Source organism: Petaurus breviceps, unplaced genomic scaffold (genome assembly GCF_028583685.1).
Source record: "Petaurus breviceps papuanus isolate PSGF00001 unplaced genomic scaffold, PetGlider_PUasm1.0 90897, whole genome shotgun sequence".
Lineage (NCBI taxonomy): Eukaryota > Metazoa > Chordata > Mammalia > Diprotodontia > Petauridae > Petaurus > Petaurus breviceps.
This window is the reverse complement of record NW_027187374.1, coordinates 13437796-13454464: the sequence shown is the minus strand read 5'-3', so window position 1 is coordinate 13454464 and position 16669 is coordinate 13437796. Positions and strand designations below refer to the sequence as shown.

At 35.4% G+C, this 16669-nt stretch overlaps 1 protein-coding gene across 11 annotated transcripts in view; it reads left to right on the top strand.

Moving 5' to 3' along the window:
• TTC3 (tetratricopeptide repeat domain 3) overlaps window positions 1-16669 on the top strand; it is a 189011-nt gene that overhangs the window by 104290 nt on the left and 68052 nt on the right. For all 11 annotated transcript variants that reach the window (XM_069075029.1, XM_069075031.1, XM_069075032.1 and 8 more), the window contains 5 exons: window positions 6803-6895; window positions 9608-9672; window positions 9915-10051; window positions 11884-12201; window positions 14296-14562. In XM_069075029.1, coding sequence (XP_068931130.1) covers window positions 6803-6895; window positions 9608-9672; window positions 9915-10051; window positions 11884-12201; window positions 14296-14562 — 880 coding nt within the window. The remainder of the gene's footprint in view (window positions 1-6802; window positions 6896-9607; window positions 9673-9914; window positions 10052-11883; window positions 12202-14295; window positions 14563-16669) is intronic.

Here is a 16669-nt window from a genome sequence, read left to right as displayed (position 1 = left end):
TTGATTTCTCTCATGTCTCTGTCTCTGACATACTTTTCCAGGCTCTCCTCCCTTGCTGACTTCCCATTCTCTTCTCACTCTCTTTTTTTTTTTTCCAAATGCTTTATTAACTTCTGGTTTACATCATTCATTTCCTCCAGATTTTGACTTACAAATTTTCTCCTCGTTTTTCCCCCACCCACCACCCCAAAATAGCAGTCCCACAGGATATCCGCTCCTCCAGTTTGCTCTCTCCCATATCTTCTCCCATACTACCTCTGACATTTCCAGTAGGATATGGTGGATCTCTATGCCCCAATGCCTGTATATCTTATTTCCCAATTACATGTAAAATAGTATTAATAATTGTGTTTATTTATTTTTAAACATTTGATTTTAAAACTTTGAATTCCAGATTCATTCCCTTCCTCCCTTGTCACCCACCCTTACTGGGGAGATCAGCAGTTCAGTATAGGCTGTATATATGTAGCTATGGAAAACATTACCATAGTAGATATATTTTAAAAGACTGACGATATTTCCCTCCCTCCTATCCCATCTCCCACTTGTTCTATTCTCTACTTTGATCCTGTCCCCTTTCAAAAGTGGGTGCTTCCTATTTCCCTCCACCCAGTCTGTCCTCCCTTCCATCATCCTCCCTCTCTCATCCCCTTCCCCACTACTCTCCTGCAGGGTAAGATACTCTATTTAGTGTGTATGTCATTCCCTTGCTGAGCCAAATTCAATGAGAATAAGGTTTTGCCTTTTTGCCTTCCTGTTCTTTCCCTCCATTGTAACCATTTTCCCTTGCCTCTTATATATGAGATAGTTTACCCCATTATGTCTCCCCATTTCTTCTCATTATGTTCATCTCTCACCTCTTAATTTCATCTTTTATGTATCATCCCTTTCTATTGAATTGGTCCTGTGCCCTCTATCTATGTATACCTGTACACATATATACACATGTTCATGTATGTATTCATATGCCCATATACCCTCCTGTATAGACATATATATGTGTGTGTGTGTATATATATTTCTATTCCCTTCAACTATTTTCATACTGAGAAAAGTTTCATCAGTTACAATTATAGTTTTTTCATGTAGGAATATAAATAGTTCAACTTTGATAAGTTCCTTATGATTTCTTTTCCCTGTTTACCTTCTCAAGCTTCTCTTGCTTCTCATATCTGAATGTGAAATTTTCTATTCAGCTCTGGTTTTTTCATCAAGAATGCTTGAAAGTCCTCTGTTCTACTGAATGACCATATTTACCCCTGAAACATGATACTCAGTTTTGCTGGGTAGGTGATTCTTGCTTTTAATCCCAGCTCCTTTGCCCCCCAGAATATCATATTCTAAGCCCTTCAACCCCTCAGTGTAGAAGCTGCCAGATCGTGTGTTATCCTGATTGTGTTTCTACAATATTCAAAGTGTTTCTTCCTGGCTGCCTGTAATATTTTCTCCTTGATCTGGGAACTCCGGAACCTGGCTATAAATATTCCTAGGAGTTTTCTTTTTGGGATCTTTTTCAGAAGGTGATCAGTGGATTCTTTCAACCTCTATTTTGCCCTCTGGTTCTAAAACATAAGGGCAGTTTTCCTTTGAGAATTTCGCGGAGGATGATTTCTAGGTTTTCTTTGATCATGGCTTTCAGATATTCCAATAATTTTTAAATTCTCTCTCCTGGATCTATTTTCCAGGTCATTGGTTTTTTCAATGAGATATTTCATAATGCCTTCTCTTCTTTTATTTGTTTGGATCTGTTTAATCATATCTTGATTTCTCTTAAAGTCACTAGCTTCCATTTGCTCCAATCTAATTCTGAAGGAATAATTCTCTTCAGTGAGCTTTTAAGATTCTTTTTCCATCTGGCAAATTTGGCTTTTTAAGGCATTCTCCTCCTCCTTGCCTTTTTGAGCCTCTTTTGCCATTTGAGTTAGTCTATTTTTTTTTAATTCTTTAATTTATTAATTTGTTTGTTTCCTTTTAGTTTACAGGATTCAATTCCACAATTCCTTGAATTTCACATTTTGTCCCTCTCCCTTCCCCCCCCCCCCCCCCCATGGCGGCTTATAGTCAAGTATAGGATCTGTAAATACTTTCACATTATACATTGGTCAGGTTATAAGGACGGATTGTACCAGCTAGAATGAAAAATGGTAAAGAGGACATAAAATCAAATAAGAGAATGAAAAAGATCAGGTATTTTGCTTCCACCTGGATATAAACTTAGTTCTTTCTAGTTCTTTCTCTGGATGCACGTTTTTCTCTCCATCATGCATCTTTTGGGATTGACTTATATCCCTGCATTGCTGAGAAGAGTCCAGGTCATCACACATACCCATGTTTCCCTGATAATAAGACAATGTCTTATTAATTTTTTTGGACAGAAAAACACCAGAGGGCTTATTTTCAGGGGAGGGCTTATTTTAATGAACATTGACAGCAATTTTAATAAACAGGTAAATGTGAACAAAAAAATGTACCTTTATTCAATAAGCAAATCACTGGGGAAGAACAGGATGACGCGCTCACTGCTGTAGCTTGGAGCTCGGCATGCGTTTCACCCCGGGGGAGAGGGGGCCGGTGCATACAGAGGGTACCGTAATGTAGCATGTAGCGCAGGAGATCACCTTCATTAGAGTAGCAATCTCAATAGGGTTTACTTTCGGGGGAGGGCTTATTTTAGAGGAATCTTACACAGTAAGGGGAGGGCTTATTATCGGGGAAACACGGTATGTTGTGTCTGTAATTGTGTACAAATTTCTCCTGGTTCTACTCTTCTCACTCAGCATCAGTTCTTTTAAGCCTCTCCAAGTAAATATGAAGACTGCCTGCTCCCCGTTTCTTATAGCGCAATAGTATTCCATATATATTCCATGCATATACCACAACTTGTTCAGCCATTCCCCAATTGATGGGCACCCCCTTAATTTCCAATTCTTTGCCACCACAAAAAGAGCTGCTATAAACATTTTTGTATATATGGGTCTTTCTCCCATTTCTATGATCTCTTTGGGATATAACCCTAGGAGTGGTATTGCTGGATCAAAGGGTATGAAAGTATTTATAGCCCTTTGGGCATAATTCCAGATTGTTCTCCAGAAAGGCTGGATCAGTTCACAACTCCACCAACAATGCATTAGTGTTCCAGTTTGCCCACATCCTCTCCAGCATTTGTCGTTTTCCTGTTTTGTCATCTTAGCCAATCTGACTGGTGAGATGTGGTACCTCAGAGTTGTTTTGATTTGCATTTCTCTAATCAATAGTGAATTAGAGCATTTCTTCATGTGCTTATATATAGCTTTAATTTCTTTCTCTGAAAACTGCCTGTTCATATCCTTTGACCATTTATCAATTAAGGAATGACTTGTATTCTTATACATTTGACTCACTTCTCTGTATATTTTAGAGATGAGTCCTTTGTCAGAGACATAGGTTGTAAAGATTCTTTCCCAATTTCCCACCTCCCTCTTAATCTTGGTTACATTGGCTTTGTTTGTACAGAAGCTTTTCAATTTCATGTAGTCAAAATTATCCATTTTACATTTTATAATGTTCTCTAATTCCTGTTTAGTCATAAAGTCATTCCCTTTCCACAGGTCTGATAGGTAAACTATTCCTTGTTTTAGCAGACTGCTTAGAGTATCAACCTTTATACCTAGATCATGAACCCATTTAGACTTGATTTTGGTATATGGTGTTAGATAATGGTCTATGTCCAGTTTCTGCCATACTATATTCCAGTTTTCCCAGCAGTTTTTGTCAAATAGTGAGTTCTTATCCCAAAAACCAGGGTCTGGAGGTTTATCAAACAATACATTACTGTAGTCGTTGACTTCTGAATCTCGTGTGCCTGATCTATTCCATTGATCCACTCCTCTATTCCTCAGCCAGTACCAAGTAGTTTTGATGACTGCTGCTTTATAGTACAGATTGAAATCTGGTAAAGCTAGTCCACCTTCCCTAGCATTTCTTTGCATTAATTCCCTTGATATTCTGCACCATTTATTCTTCCAGATGAATTTTGTTACTATTTTTTCTAACTCTATAATGTAGTTTTTTGGTAAATTAATTGGTATGGCACTAAATATATAATTTAATTTAGGTAAAATTGTCATTTTTATTATATTAGCTCGACCCAGCCATGAGCAATTGATATTTTTCCAATTAGTTAGATCTGACTTTATTTGTGTGAAAAGTGTTTTGTAGTTATAATCATACAGGTCCTGGGTTTGTTTTGGCAGGTAGATTCCAAAATATTTTATAATGTCTACAGTAACTTTAAATGGGATTTCTCTTTCTACTTCTTGCTGTTGAATTTCATTGGAAATATATAGGAATGCCGAGGATTTATGTGGGTTTATTTTATATCCTGCAACTTTGCCAGATTTATTTATTGTCTCAAGCAGTTTTTTACTTGATTCTCTAGGATTCTCTAAGTATATCATCATATCATCTGCGAAGAGTGATAGCTTGGTCTCTTCTTTGCCTAACTTGATTGCTTTGATTTCTTTTTCTTCTCTAATTGCTACTGCTAACATTTCTAGTACCAGATTGAATAAGAGGGGTGATAGTGGATACCCTTGTTTCACCCCTGATCTTATGGGAAATGCTTCTAGATTCTCCCCATTACGTATAATATTTGCTGATGGCTTTAAATAGATGCTACCTATTATTTTAAGGAAGGCTCCATTTATTCCTATACTTTCTAATGTTTTTAATAGGAATGGATGTTGTATTTTGTCAAAAGCCTTTTCTGCATCTATTGAGATGATCATGTGGTTTCTGCTAGTTTTATTGTTGATATGCTCAATTATACTGATGGTTTTCCTAATATTAAACCATCCTTGCATTCCTGGAATAAATCCTACCTGATCAAAGTGTATTATTCTTGAGATAAATTGCTGTAGTCTTTTTTCTAGTATATTATTTAGAATTTTTGCATCTATATTCATGAGGGAGATTGGTCTATAATTTTCTTTCTCTGTTTTATCTCTTCCTGATTTAGGTATCAGTACCATATTTGTGTCATAAAAAGAATTTGGTAGGACTCCTTCTTCACTAATTTTCCCAAATAGTTTGTAGAGTATTAGAATCAATTGTTCTTTAAATGTTTGATAGCATTCACTAGTGAATCCATCTGGCCCTGGAGATTTTTTCCTAGGGAGGTGACTGATGGCTTGTTCAATTTCTTTTTCTGAGATGGGATTATTTAAGTAATTTACTTCCTCTTCAGTTAATCTGGGCAACTTGTATGTTTCTAAATATTCATCCATTTCCCTAAGGTTGTCAAATTTATGTGCATACAATTAGGAAAAATAATTCCTAATTATTGTTTTGATTTCCTCTTCATTGGAGGTAGATTCACCCTTTTCATTTTTGATATTCATAATTTGGTTTTCTTCTTAATTTTTTTTTTATCATATTGACTAAGGGTCTATCAAGTTTGTTGGTTTTTTCATAAAACCAGCTCTTGGTTTTATTTATTAGTTCAATAATTTTCCTAATTTCGATTTTATTAATCTCTCCTTTAGTCTTCAGTATTTCTAGTTTAGTATTTAATTGGGGATTTTGAATTTGTTCTTTTTCTAGGTTTTTTAATTGTATGCCCAATTCGTTGAGCTCCCTTTTCTCTAATTTAATCACGTATTCATTCAGGGAATTTTCCCCAAGATTTTCTCTTTGGGACTCTTCTTTTTCTAGGTCTACTTCAATGACTAGATCTATACCTCCATCTGCGATCCCTGTTTTGAGTGCCAGGTCCACATTTCCTACTTTCCCCAAGACAGCTTCATCAGGATGTTGCAGTAACATTTCAAATTTAACTTTATCAAAAAATGAGTTTAAGTTAAAAAAAATCATTACTGATATTTTAAAAGATATTTTGCTATCAATTTCCAAAACAAATGAACATATTATTAATGCTTTATGCTATACTTGTGATCCATTGCCTGTCTCCTAACAGGAAAAAAGGAATCTTTCAGTCCCCTACCTGATAATTGGTTACTGTATTGATCAGAATTCTGATATTTCTCAGTGGTGTTTCCTTTGTATTATGGTCATTGTGTAAATTCTTAATTCTGGTTTATCTTACTTCACTTTGTATTAGTTCACATAAATCACCACCTTGTTTATATGAAAAATGTTAGACTCTTTTAAAAAAATAAATTTCAGATTAAACATAGTTAAGACATCTGCTAGAGGGCCATATGTAGTAATTAAAATATTCAGTTTTTCCATTTTTTAAAAAAGAGAATAAACAGTTATGTTCATGTTATTCAGGATTTGTAACAAGATGTTTTGATAAGTAAAACTAATCTGTTTGGATTTGATTCAAGTGTGTAAGAATAATTAATATAAACTTGGCTTCCTTTAGGAGAATTCTTTTATTTCAGAGTATTTGTTATAGCTGTTTCTGGAGAAATATGTAAGTTTTATTATTCAGTTCAGAATTGGAATTGAGTTCACTTCTCATTATGCCTGTCAAAATAGAGGCTGCTTACTTCCCTGAAATACTGACACAGTGTGGCACCTGCGTCTTAATAGTCAAACTTAGTTATTCCAAGATTCAGCCTCTTGAAACCTATATAAGAAAACTTCCCACAGTGTATTAGCCATATTTTGTCATGTACTTTTAAACATAAGTTCTATAAAACAGGAAATAAACAATACATGCCATTTTTAGTATTCTGTATTTTCTTAAGTAGTCTTCCTTAAAGTTTCTTGTCATACTTTTATGTTCTATTTTTAGTTCAAAAGATCTAATTTAACTTCATTTCAGTTTGATGTTATATTTCCTATTTCCATTATACAGGATTTTCTCCAAGGAACATGTCTTACTCCTGACTGCAGAGGTATTATTTCTAAGATTGTTATCTTTGGTGCAACTGGTCATATTAAATGTGAAGTAAGTATCTTCTGAAAGCAGGATATGAGTAAATTGGTAATATTTACATGTAGCCCTTGTGACTCACTTGCTTGTGAACCACCCCCACCCCCAAATTACCTCAGTTTATACTTTGAAGACTAGGAAAAAATACACTTATTTCAAAGCAGTGGTATTTAATGAAATAGCATGATAAAAAAATAACACTAGAGAATTCCTCCCCTCTTTGAGCCTGTTTTCCCAGCATAGACACCGTCAATGAGAAGAGAAGATATGCACAGGACCTTCTTGTGACCAGGGCACACACACTGAGGGGCCCTTCATGCCTCCACTTCTGCAGAGCTGCTATTGTCTTTGGTGAGACTTGCTCCTGATCAGGCATCACTTCTCAGATGCTCCACACCAAGCTTCGGGTTTGCTCTTCCTCAACAGATTTCATTGCTTTAGCAGATCTTCAAGATTGTAGCTTTTCCAGACATTTTTACCATCCCCAGTAATGCTGTAGTTAATAAAGCTCTGCCTTTGAACCAGCCCTCACTTTGTCTCCCACTGGACCTCAGCTGAATCAAAGTAATACAGTCTTACACTGAGGTGCAATATTCAGAACTTCCTGCTGTTCTCTGCACTGTCCTCCAAAGGGCACTGTGGTGGGCAGCATCTGTTCTACAGGGGAGTGCCCTAGCTCTCCTCAGTTAGGCCTCAGACCATGATTATGAAGCTCAGCCAGTGCCTGAGAGATGATTCCTTTTACCCAGGCCATTTACAGAATATAGCAGGTGGCCAGGTCAGAATCATTTCCACTCTTTGATCTGTTCTTTTAACTACTTGCTTCTCTGCTGTGCAGAGAGAATAGATTATGATTTGTTGCTGGGAGTGGTGGAGGGAGAAATCACCAGCCTTTCCTGCCTAATCAAGCCTTTGTAACTTGCATGGAACAAAGGAACATATTGGAAGAGTTTTTTCACAACAATTTCATTCAGCTTTTTTTGTTTATTTAAGGAAATAGAGTTCTGAGAATAGTTTTCTCAGTTATGATATGATAAGACATGAAGAACTAAAATAAATTTATGACAGTAAGAGTGGAAATGAGGAGCTCAGAGGAGATAGTAATGATTTCAACCTGGGCATTTGTTATCTTCTTTGAGCAACTGAACTAAAGGGGAAAGAGTTTCATAGCCACTGGCTAAAAGAACTGAGGAGAGCTGTAGTCTTCCCCAGCACAAACCCCTACTGAACAGAGAACATAATATGCCTCATCTCATGAGTACAGTCAGGATACAGTTGGAGGCTGAAAGGGTTGTAGTCCTCCCCTACAGGAGAAAAGCTCACTAACCACAGCATTCCTAGTGAATTCTGGACAGGGCATTAAGTGACCCTGATGATGACCTGGAGGAGAGACGTGATGTCCACCAACAGGCAGGGGAGAAGCAGAGCAGGACTTATAATGAGTTAACTTGATGATATCAAGTCAGGAGATTCCAGGAGTTCTGCAGCAGCAGAGGCAGGAGTTGAGGTGGCTAAGTAGAGCACTGGGGCTAGAGTCAGCAAGACCTGAGTTCAGATCCAACCTTAGGCACTTCCTAACTGTGTGACTCTAGGCAAATCACTCATTTTCTTTGACTACAAAGTGAGCATAATAATAACATCTACCCCACAGGATTGTTGTGAGGATTAAATGAGATAATATTTGTGAAAGCTCTCAGCACAGTGCCTAGCAGGTAGTAGGTGCTATGCAAATACTTATCCCCTTAGTCTTCTGTATGTGTGCCCTGGTCATGTGTACCCAAGCATGTTCCTTAGGCAAGCCCACTCTTCCCACTGAAAGTGTGTTTATGGGGCGGCCAGGTAGCACAGCGAGTAAGAGCACTGGCCCCAGTGTCAGGATGACCTAGGGATCAAATCCGGGCTCAGATACTTAGCACCACACCCAGAAATAACTGGCCGTGTAACCTTGAGCAAGTTACTTAACCCCGATTGCTTAAAAAAAAAATGTGTTTATTTGTGAAAGTGCACTCTAAGTTTATGCTGTTGTTATTTTATTGCTATACTATTTTATCAAATGCTTTGGTTTTACTAAGTTTACTCTCTAGTTCACTGGTAAAAGTGAAGACATTGGTGGAACCTTCTAAACCTTAGTTTAGAAAAGATTCTGATGACTGAAAACCTAGGATAGCTTTCTGATGTCCTGTAAGAGAAGAAGGTTCTTGGGGAGACATAAAAAATTTTTGGTCTTTTAAAAACTTAAGCCTTTATCTCTTTGTTATGAATGATACCTGTTAAAGAATGTGGGGTGTTTTCATTTTGTGCATTTTTCATTATTATAGAGGGGAAAAGGCTTTTTTCTGTTTATATTTTATTATTGTCAATTTTGTTTTCATAATCATGTTGTTCTTAAGAATGGAAAAGTAGCACTTCAACTTTATTCTCTTTAGAAGATAATTTTAGCAGGAATAATGTCCCTAAACTAGAATTTATCCTTAGAAACTTGCTGCTTACTCATAACTTAAGTAGTTGGTAGGCTATTCTTTTATTTTTATCTTTACAGTTAATTGATTATGATGCACCTTCATTTAACTTTTCAGTGTTTTTCACTAATTAATCATTATGAGCTTTTCATTATTTATTTTGTGAACTTCTGAAGTACTTAATGTTTTCTGATAGATTTTTTGATGTTTAAATAACTATATGGAAATGTGAATTAAATTTTAGATATTTTCTTTCCTTTATTTAAAGTTTGAACATAGAGTCACAAAAGAAAGGGATCCACCAAGACCTGTCATGAAGCAGAAATGTTCTAGGTAAGAATTCTGACTGAATTATCAGTAGATAAGACACTAGTATTAGAATATAATTGTTAAATTCAGTCTTCCAGATTATGCTATTTTAAAGTATCTTTTCTGCATTTAAAAAATGTTTAAGAAAGAGCTTTTGATAATTTTCTTAAGAATTAAAACTTCAAGAGGATCATCCTAGATATATATATATATATACCTACTGTTTATGCATCAATTAATTTTCATTAATTTGTCATGTTTATTAGCCTAGAGAAGTTAAAAGTTAAAGAAGAAAGAAAAGTAAAAAGAAAACTTCAAAAAAAAGAAGCAAGAAAATTAGCAAAAGAGAGAATGGAAGAAAATAGCAGAGAAAGTAGCTCATCTAAGCATGGTGACCATAAAGGTATGCAGAAGTTTATGGCATTTGTTAGAATAATATATTTACATATCAGAGTCTTGTGTAATTAGGCATGTCTTTGGTAATTATATTGGTTTCTAGTTCAGACTTTAGACAAGTGATCACTATGAACATATCCTAACCAATCAAGAAGCTTTTTTAAGGTGCTTTGTTTCAGGAACTATTATAATAGCCTACTGATAGGTTTGCTTGTCTGAAGTCTGTCCTCCTTCTCATTTCATATTTCATTTTGCTGCCAAGTTATTTTCCTAAAGTGTAGGTTCATCTATATTACTCCTCTAATCATTAAAACTTCAATGTCTCCCTATTGCTTCAGGATCAAATGCAGAATTCTCTTTTTGGAATTCAGAGCCCATCATAACCTAGCCCCCTCCTAACTTTCCAGTCTTCTTAACTTTTATTCCCTACTACTTGTTCCATTAACAAGATACCCCATCTTTTATCTTTGGGCACTTTTTCTGACTGCCCCCTGTGCCTGGAATGCTCTCTCCATCTCTGCTTCCTAGCTTCCCTAGCATGTTTTTAAGTTCCAGTGTAAATTCCATCTTCTTCAAGAGGCCTTTTCTGGTCCATCTTAATTCTAGTGCCTTCCCTCTCTTATTCTTTTCCAGTCTATCCTGTGTATATCGTTTGTACATAATTGTTTTCTTGTTGTTTGTTTGTTTCCCTCATTAGATTGTGAACTCCTTGAGGGCAGGGACTTGACTGTCTTTTGTTTCTTTTTGTGTCCCCACTTCTTATCACTTAGTAGAGGATTGATACATATTGATTGACTGGTTATTCTAGTTTCACATCTCCACAAGCAAGCCATTAAAGAACATTTGTTAAGAAGTACTGCAGAAGAAAGAAAGCTTTAGTTTAGAAAAAATCAGGGTAATTCAAATAGATAGTCTCTCCGTTAAACATATCTACCCTATGTTGAAGGTTCTTGTCTCACATTTTAAAGATAAAATATCCTATATACCATGATAACTTTACTTTGGCAAATATTGTTTTCTGAACTTTGTTATTTCATAGTTGACCTTATTTTTCAAGAAAGGAAAAAATAAGTGTCTTAGTGATTTTGCCATGTTCAGCATTAGCTAGTCATCAGATATCCGTTTATTGTTACATTTATCAAGTATGTATATTGATACCCATTAGAATGGCATCCTCTTGCTCTGGTGCACAGCCTGAAGAGTAAATTGAGATTTGTTTTTTAAAATGGAAATATTCTGCACCTCAGAATTCACTTAGGTAATTTTTTCTCATCGCTTATTTATAAGCTGATATTTTTGATAATATGGTGAAGTGTCCATAAAGACTTTTTTAAGTTTAAAATTTATGGCCTTTTTATGTAAAAATACAACTAGTAAAAACAAATTCATTCAAAATGAAGTTCTAAATTACCTTTTTTGTCTGTCACTTTTATTTTGATAAAAATTTTCTGCCAGTGGCTCTGATTTTGCAACTACAGTACTTTCAATACTTATTCCCATTTGACTTAATTGTTCTATATTTAAAAGTTTATTTTTTCCACCTAATATTTATAGTAGTTTATTAAGTGATATATAAAATGAAGCCAACAATACAGAAAGAAAGAGATATGTATTTGAAAATATTTGTGACCTAAGGGAACATTGAACTAAATGATCTCTAAGGTTTCTTTCAACCCTAAATCTGTTCAATTAAAAATATGCTAAAAGAAAAACTGTTATGTATACACATACAACATATTACATAATGTGGTGCTCTATTTGGTCTTTCTCACTTCTTTTAATGATTGATCTCATTATTCCATTTGACTAATCCTGCTGTATATGCTAATTCTATTTTAGGATTTGTACAAAGTTGCCAGTTTCCTGATGATAGGATTTTGCAGTGTATAAAACAAAATGCTGATCAAATTAAATCTGGCATTCAGGACGCTTCCAAACTTCTCAGAGAATTGCATTCTTGGAAGGTAATAAACACAGAGGATTATTCAGATGCTTTTTTGGATAGCAGTTTTCTAGCTGAAACAATGGAGCGTCTCATTGACCATTTGATACGGAAGAACAACAGAGTAAACACAAGAATTTTTCTACATGTATTAAGTGAGTTCGAAGAAATAAATCCCAAACTACGTGACTGGATCCAGAAACTCAATAGTTTAGGTATGTCACTTCCTTCTAGAGAAACTTAATTTCGTATATTGAATGATCAGTCTGATATTTTATTTTTTTTAATTCTCTTTGCCAATTATAATGTATAGAAGTTTCTAAATGAAGAGCTGTAATAGCCTTAGGAGAAAATTATACTGTAGGGAGATGACATGGTACAATGGAAAGAGCATGGTATTCAGAGCTTGAGGCCCTCACCTTGAATCCCAGATGTGTCTTTACAAGTTATGTGACCTTAAGCTAGTCACCTAACATGTTTAAGACTTGACTTCATCATCTACAGAACATCTGAGGGAGTAGAACTGTATGATCTCCAATGCCCTTTTTTAACTGTAAGTTTATTATTGTGTTTTATGGATTTTTTTAAACTTGCTGATAAACTTTTAAATGATCAAAAATAGGTACAGCTTTATAGTCAGGTCAGTTGCTAAAACTGGCAAAAAAGAGGATTTTTAAAAGGGCTCGAATTATCTCAAAAGTAAATTCTGATCGTGAATAAATGAAAAATACCCATGTGGTTACCGTAGAACATAAGGGGAGATGATGTTAGCATTTCTTAACCTTTTTGGTATCATGGGTCCCTTTAGCCATCTAGTGAATCTTTTAGACTCCTTGTAGCTATAGCTATGAAAATAATAGCTAGTATTTATATAGCGCTTTTAAAGTTTGCGAAGTGCTTTACAAATATTGTCTCATTTGATGCTTAGAACAACCCTGACAGCTTAGGTTCTACCTATTTTTACAGATGAGGAAATTGAAGCAAACAGAGGCTAAAGGCTGACTCTGCCACCCAGTGCCCAGTCAAGTGTAGTCATTCAGTATAACCACCTGAGTAGAAAAGGAAGGCATGTTTTAGATAAAAAAATCTATCACCTTTCTCTGAAGGCTTTCTTGAGCCTCCTCTCCTTCCCTTACTACAGCCTATACTGCTAGTGCTTTGTATTTATTCTCTGTATTCTTAAATATGTACCTGTTATCTCCCCCAATAGAATATAATTTCTTTGAAAGTAGGGTTCACTTAATTTTTTTTAAATTTATATCAAGCCCTGAACATAATAATTGTTTAATCAGTACTTATTGATTGTTTGGTATGCCAAGCTGCTGACTACTGTCTTGATTTGTTGACTGGGTGGTATATGGTGACTAGCTTGAGCCATTGATGGGGAGAGAATTTTTAATCTTGAAAGTAGCAGGGAACTAGTAGAAGTTGACCAGAATGCCATCTTTAGTATGTTGGCTCTATGTTGCCAAACTCTGTCTTTCTGATTTCACTGACAATGTCCTGTACTATATATTATAAAAGTACAGTAAAATCTTATTAGTTTATACTATTTGAATTCCACAAAATTCATTTAACATTGGTATACAGTTAAGGTATGAAATACTTAAATTTCAGTACTTTGGGATAGCAACTAAAACTAGACTGTGGTCCTAAGCTACTTGCTTTAATGACTGGATAAAAATTATCATAACCCAACCAATTAGTTGGTAAATTAGGCAAATAATACATTTGAAATACTTTTAAAAATTTGTACTAAGTATTTTAAATACTTTCTTTTAAAATTTTATTTTTTGTTATTGTTGGGGCAGGTAGGTAACATAGTGGATAGAGTGCCAGGCCTAGAATTAAGAAGACTTAACTTGGGGCGGTTAGGTGGTTCAGTGAATAGAGCACCGGCCCCGGAGTCAAGAGGACATGAGTTCAAATTCTACTTCAGACACTTAGCACAAAAACTAGCCATGTGACCTTGGGCAAGTCGCTTAACCCCAACTGCCCTTCAAAAAGCAAAAAAAAAAAGACTGAACTTTCTCAGTTCACATCTGGCCGTAGACACTTATTAGTTGTATGAACCTGGGCAAGTCACTTAACCCTGCTTGCCTCAGTTTCCTCATCTGTAAAATGAACTGGAGAAGGAAATGAAAAAATCACTTCAGTATCTGCCATGGAAACTCCAAAAATGGGGTCACCAAGAGTAGGACATGACTGAAATGACTGAACAACAAATTTTAAATACTTTCTCTTAAAATACTATTTACATTATTCATTTCTATTTTGCTTTGATCAAGGATTTTTTTTTTTTATTTCAGGTTTGGATGCTACAAGAATGTTTTTTTCACGCCATGGTGATTCTATTAAAAAGCTTGATTTTAAACTCGTAACTGTTCTCTGGGGTGAGAAATATGGTCATAAACTAGACCACATAATCACCAATTGTGAAGAGAGAAGGATAGTTGAATTTTTCAGTAATCCAGGATCACTGAAGGAAGCTCGCTATATGATATGGCTATTAGAAGAAAATAGAGAGAAGTTTCCAGCACTGCATAATGCTTTAGATGAATTCTTTGATTTAATGGGTATGTAACCATAGCAACAGTATAACATACTTTCACCTAAGCTTTTATTCTTCTTGCCTTTTATTCTGCCTAACCTTAGGTAATTCTTGGAAACTAGAAGACTAAATTTTCAAATATGATCTTGAATTTTCCAGTTGTAATGAATTTCATCATTTATTTCAGAAATAGGAATGTTTTCAGTTTTATGTTGGAGGAACTATGTACCATTTATTCAGATAGAATAATAGAACAATGAGGTTTTCTTCACAGTGTACTATTGTTATGGGTAAATAAAAGTCTATGAAAAATGAAAATTCACTTTAATTACTGACCTTTTCTTATTCTTATTTGCCCAGAAAAAATAGTGAAATTATACTTTTAAATATATGTGTATCTTAGGACTTTCTACTAAGGTATCCCTATCTGTGTTTTATGGGATGAAGGCTTTGGTATGAGAGCATAAGTTCAGGCAAGTCCTGCCAGGCTAAAGAGGCTTTGAGAGAAAGCTTGGAAATGGACCATGTATTTGTTGTCTGAAAATCAGCCTAGACAAGTATGGAAAGGCTCATCCTCAGGATGTCCCCCAGAATGATGAATGTGTTAGCTACAACAATTCTCAAAGACTTTACTCAGTTATAGAGGGGTTACGTCCTTCATCAGTAAGGGGTAGGATGAGTCCAATATTAATGACAGTTAAGCTTCTTAAAGCATTTTAGTATTTAGATCAATGTGGTTGGTTAGGACATCGGTAAATTTTGAAGTTTGGCCATTTTAAAGTCTTATACTTTGTATAACTTATACTTATATGTATAAGTTAATTTAGTCACTCAGATTGATATTTATGTCAAACTGTATAGTACTTTAAATGAAAAAGGTAGAACCTATTCAAAAAAATGTATCATGTATAAAACTCAAGAAAATATTTGACTGTCTTGGTATCCATTGATGTGTATCAAAGTCAGTATAGAACTTTTTAGCATAAGAATACTATAATATAATTTTTTATATGCCACATGGTATTCATTTTATTTAAAGCCTGTTAAGTGAGTGACGGTAGTATGTTCAAAAATACAGTAACTTGGAAAAGAAGAGGTCTGGGTTTTAGTCCAAGATCTGCCACTAACTAGCTATCTAATACTGAATAAGTCACCAAATTCTTTTGTACTTCATTTTCCTCATTCCTTCATGCCTGTTTATATGTAAGTGTGTGTGTGTGTGTGCGCATGTGCACACACACCTCAAAAACTAAACTTTTTCTTGCTATCTTAAGAGGCAAAAATTAGAGGAGGGTCAGGAAAGGAAACTACAAAGTGGTCCAAAAATCTATGTTGTTTGACTCCATTGGTGAGTAGACCCCTCATTAAGAGTCTCACACAAAGTAAAGAGGCTTTATTCTTCTAAAGCAATTATTTAATGCTTGGGAAGCAATTTTCAAATTGATACCTAAAATATTTAACCTAAATTGAACTGCTAATATAAATTTCTACCCAGTGATTATGCTAAGAAAAGCAGATGGTTGTCATGTAAGAGCAATCTAAGATGTATAGAATTTACAGTCACCCTCTATGGCATAGTCTGGAATAAAAAATGGAGTACTTTTTTGACTATGGATGTTTCTGTTGACTGCAGGGAACACTAGTAATTGACCAGGAAAGTATTTTTTTCAAATCCTGTTTTAACAGTTACTCCAGAAGATCTAAAACAGTGTGTTCAGGGGCGGCCAGGTAGCACAGCAAGTAACAGCACTGGCTCCAGTGTTGAGAAGACCTGGAGATCGAATCCTGGGCTCAGACACTTGGCACCCACCCAGAAACACCTGGCCGTGTAACCTTGAGCAAGTTACTTAACCCCAATTGCTTAGGGGCGGCCAGATGGCTCAGCGAGTAAGAGCACCCACCGGCTCCAGTGTTGGGATGACCTGGATCAGGTCCGGGCTCAGATACTCGGCACCACACCCAGAAGTAATAACTGGCCGTGTAACCTTGAGCAAGTTGCTTAACCCCAATTGCTTTAAAAAAAATAAAATAAAATAAAACAGTGTGTTCAGTGGTTCTGTCATAAATGTTTTCTACTCCCATTTAATTTGCTATTTAATTACATTTTGCTCTAGCAATTTTGCTTTTGGTTT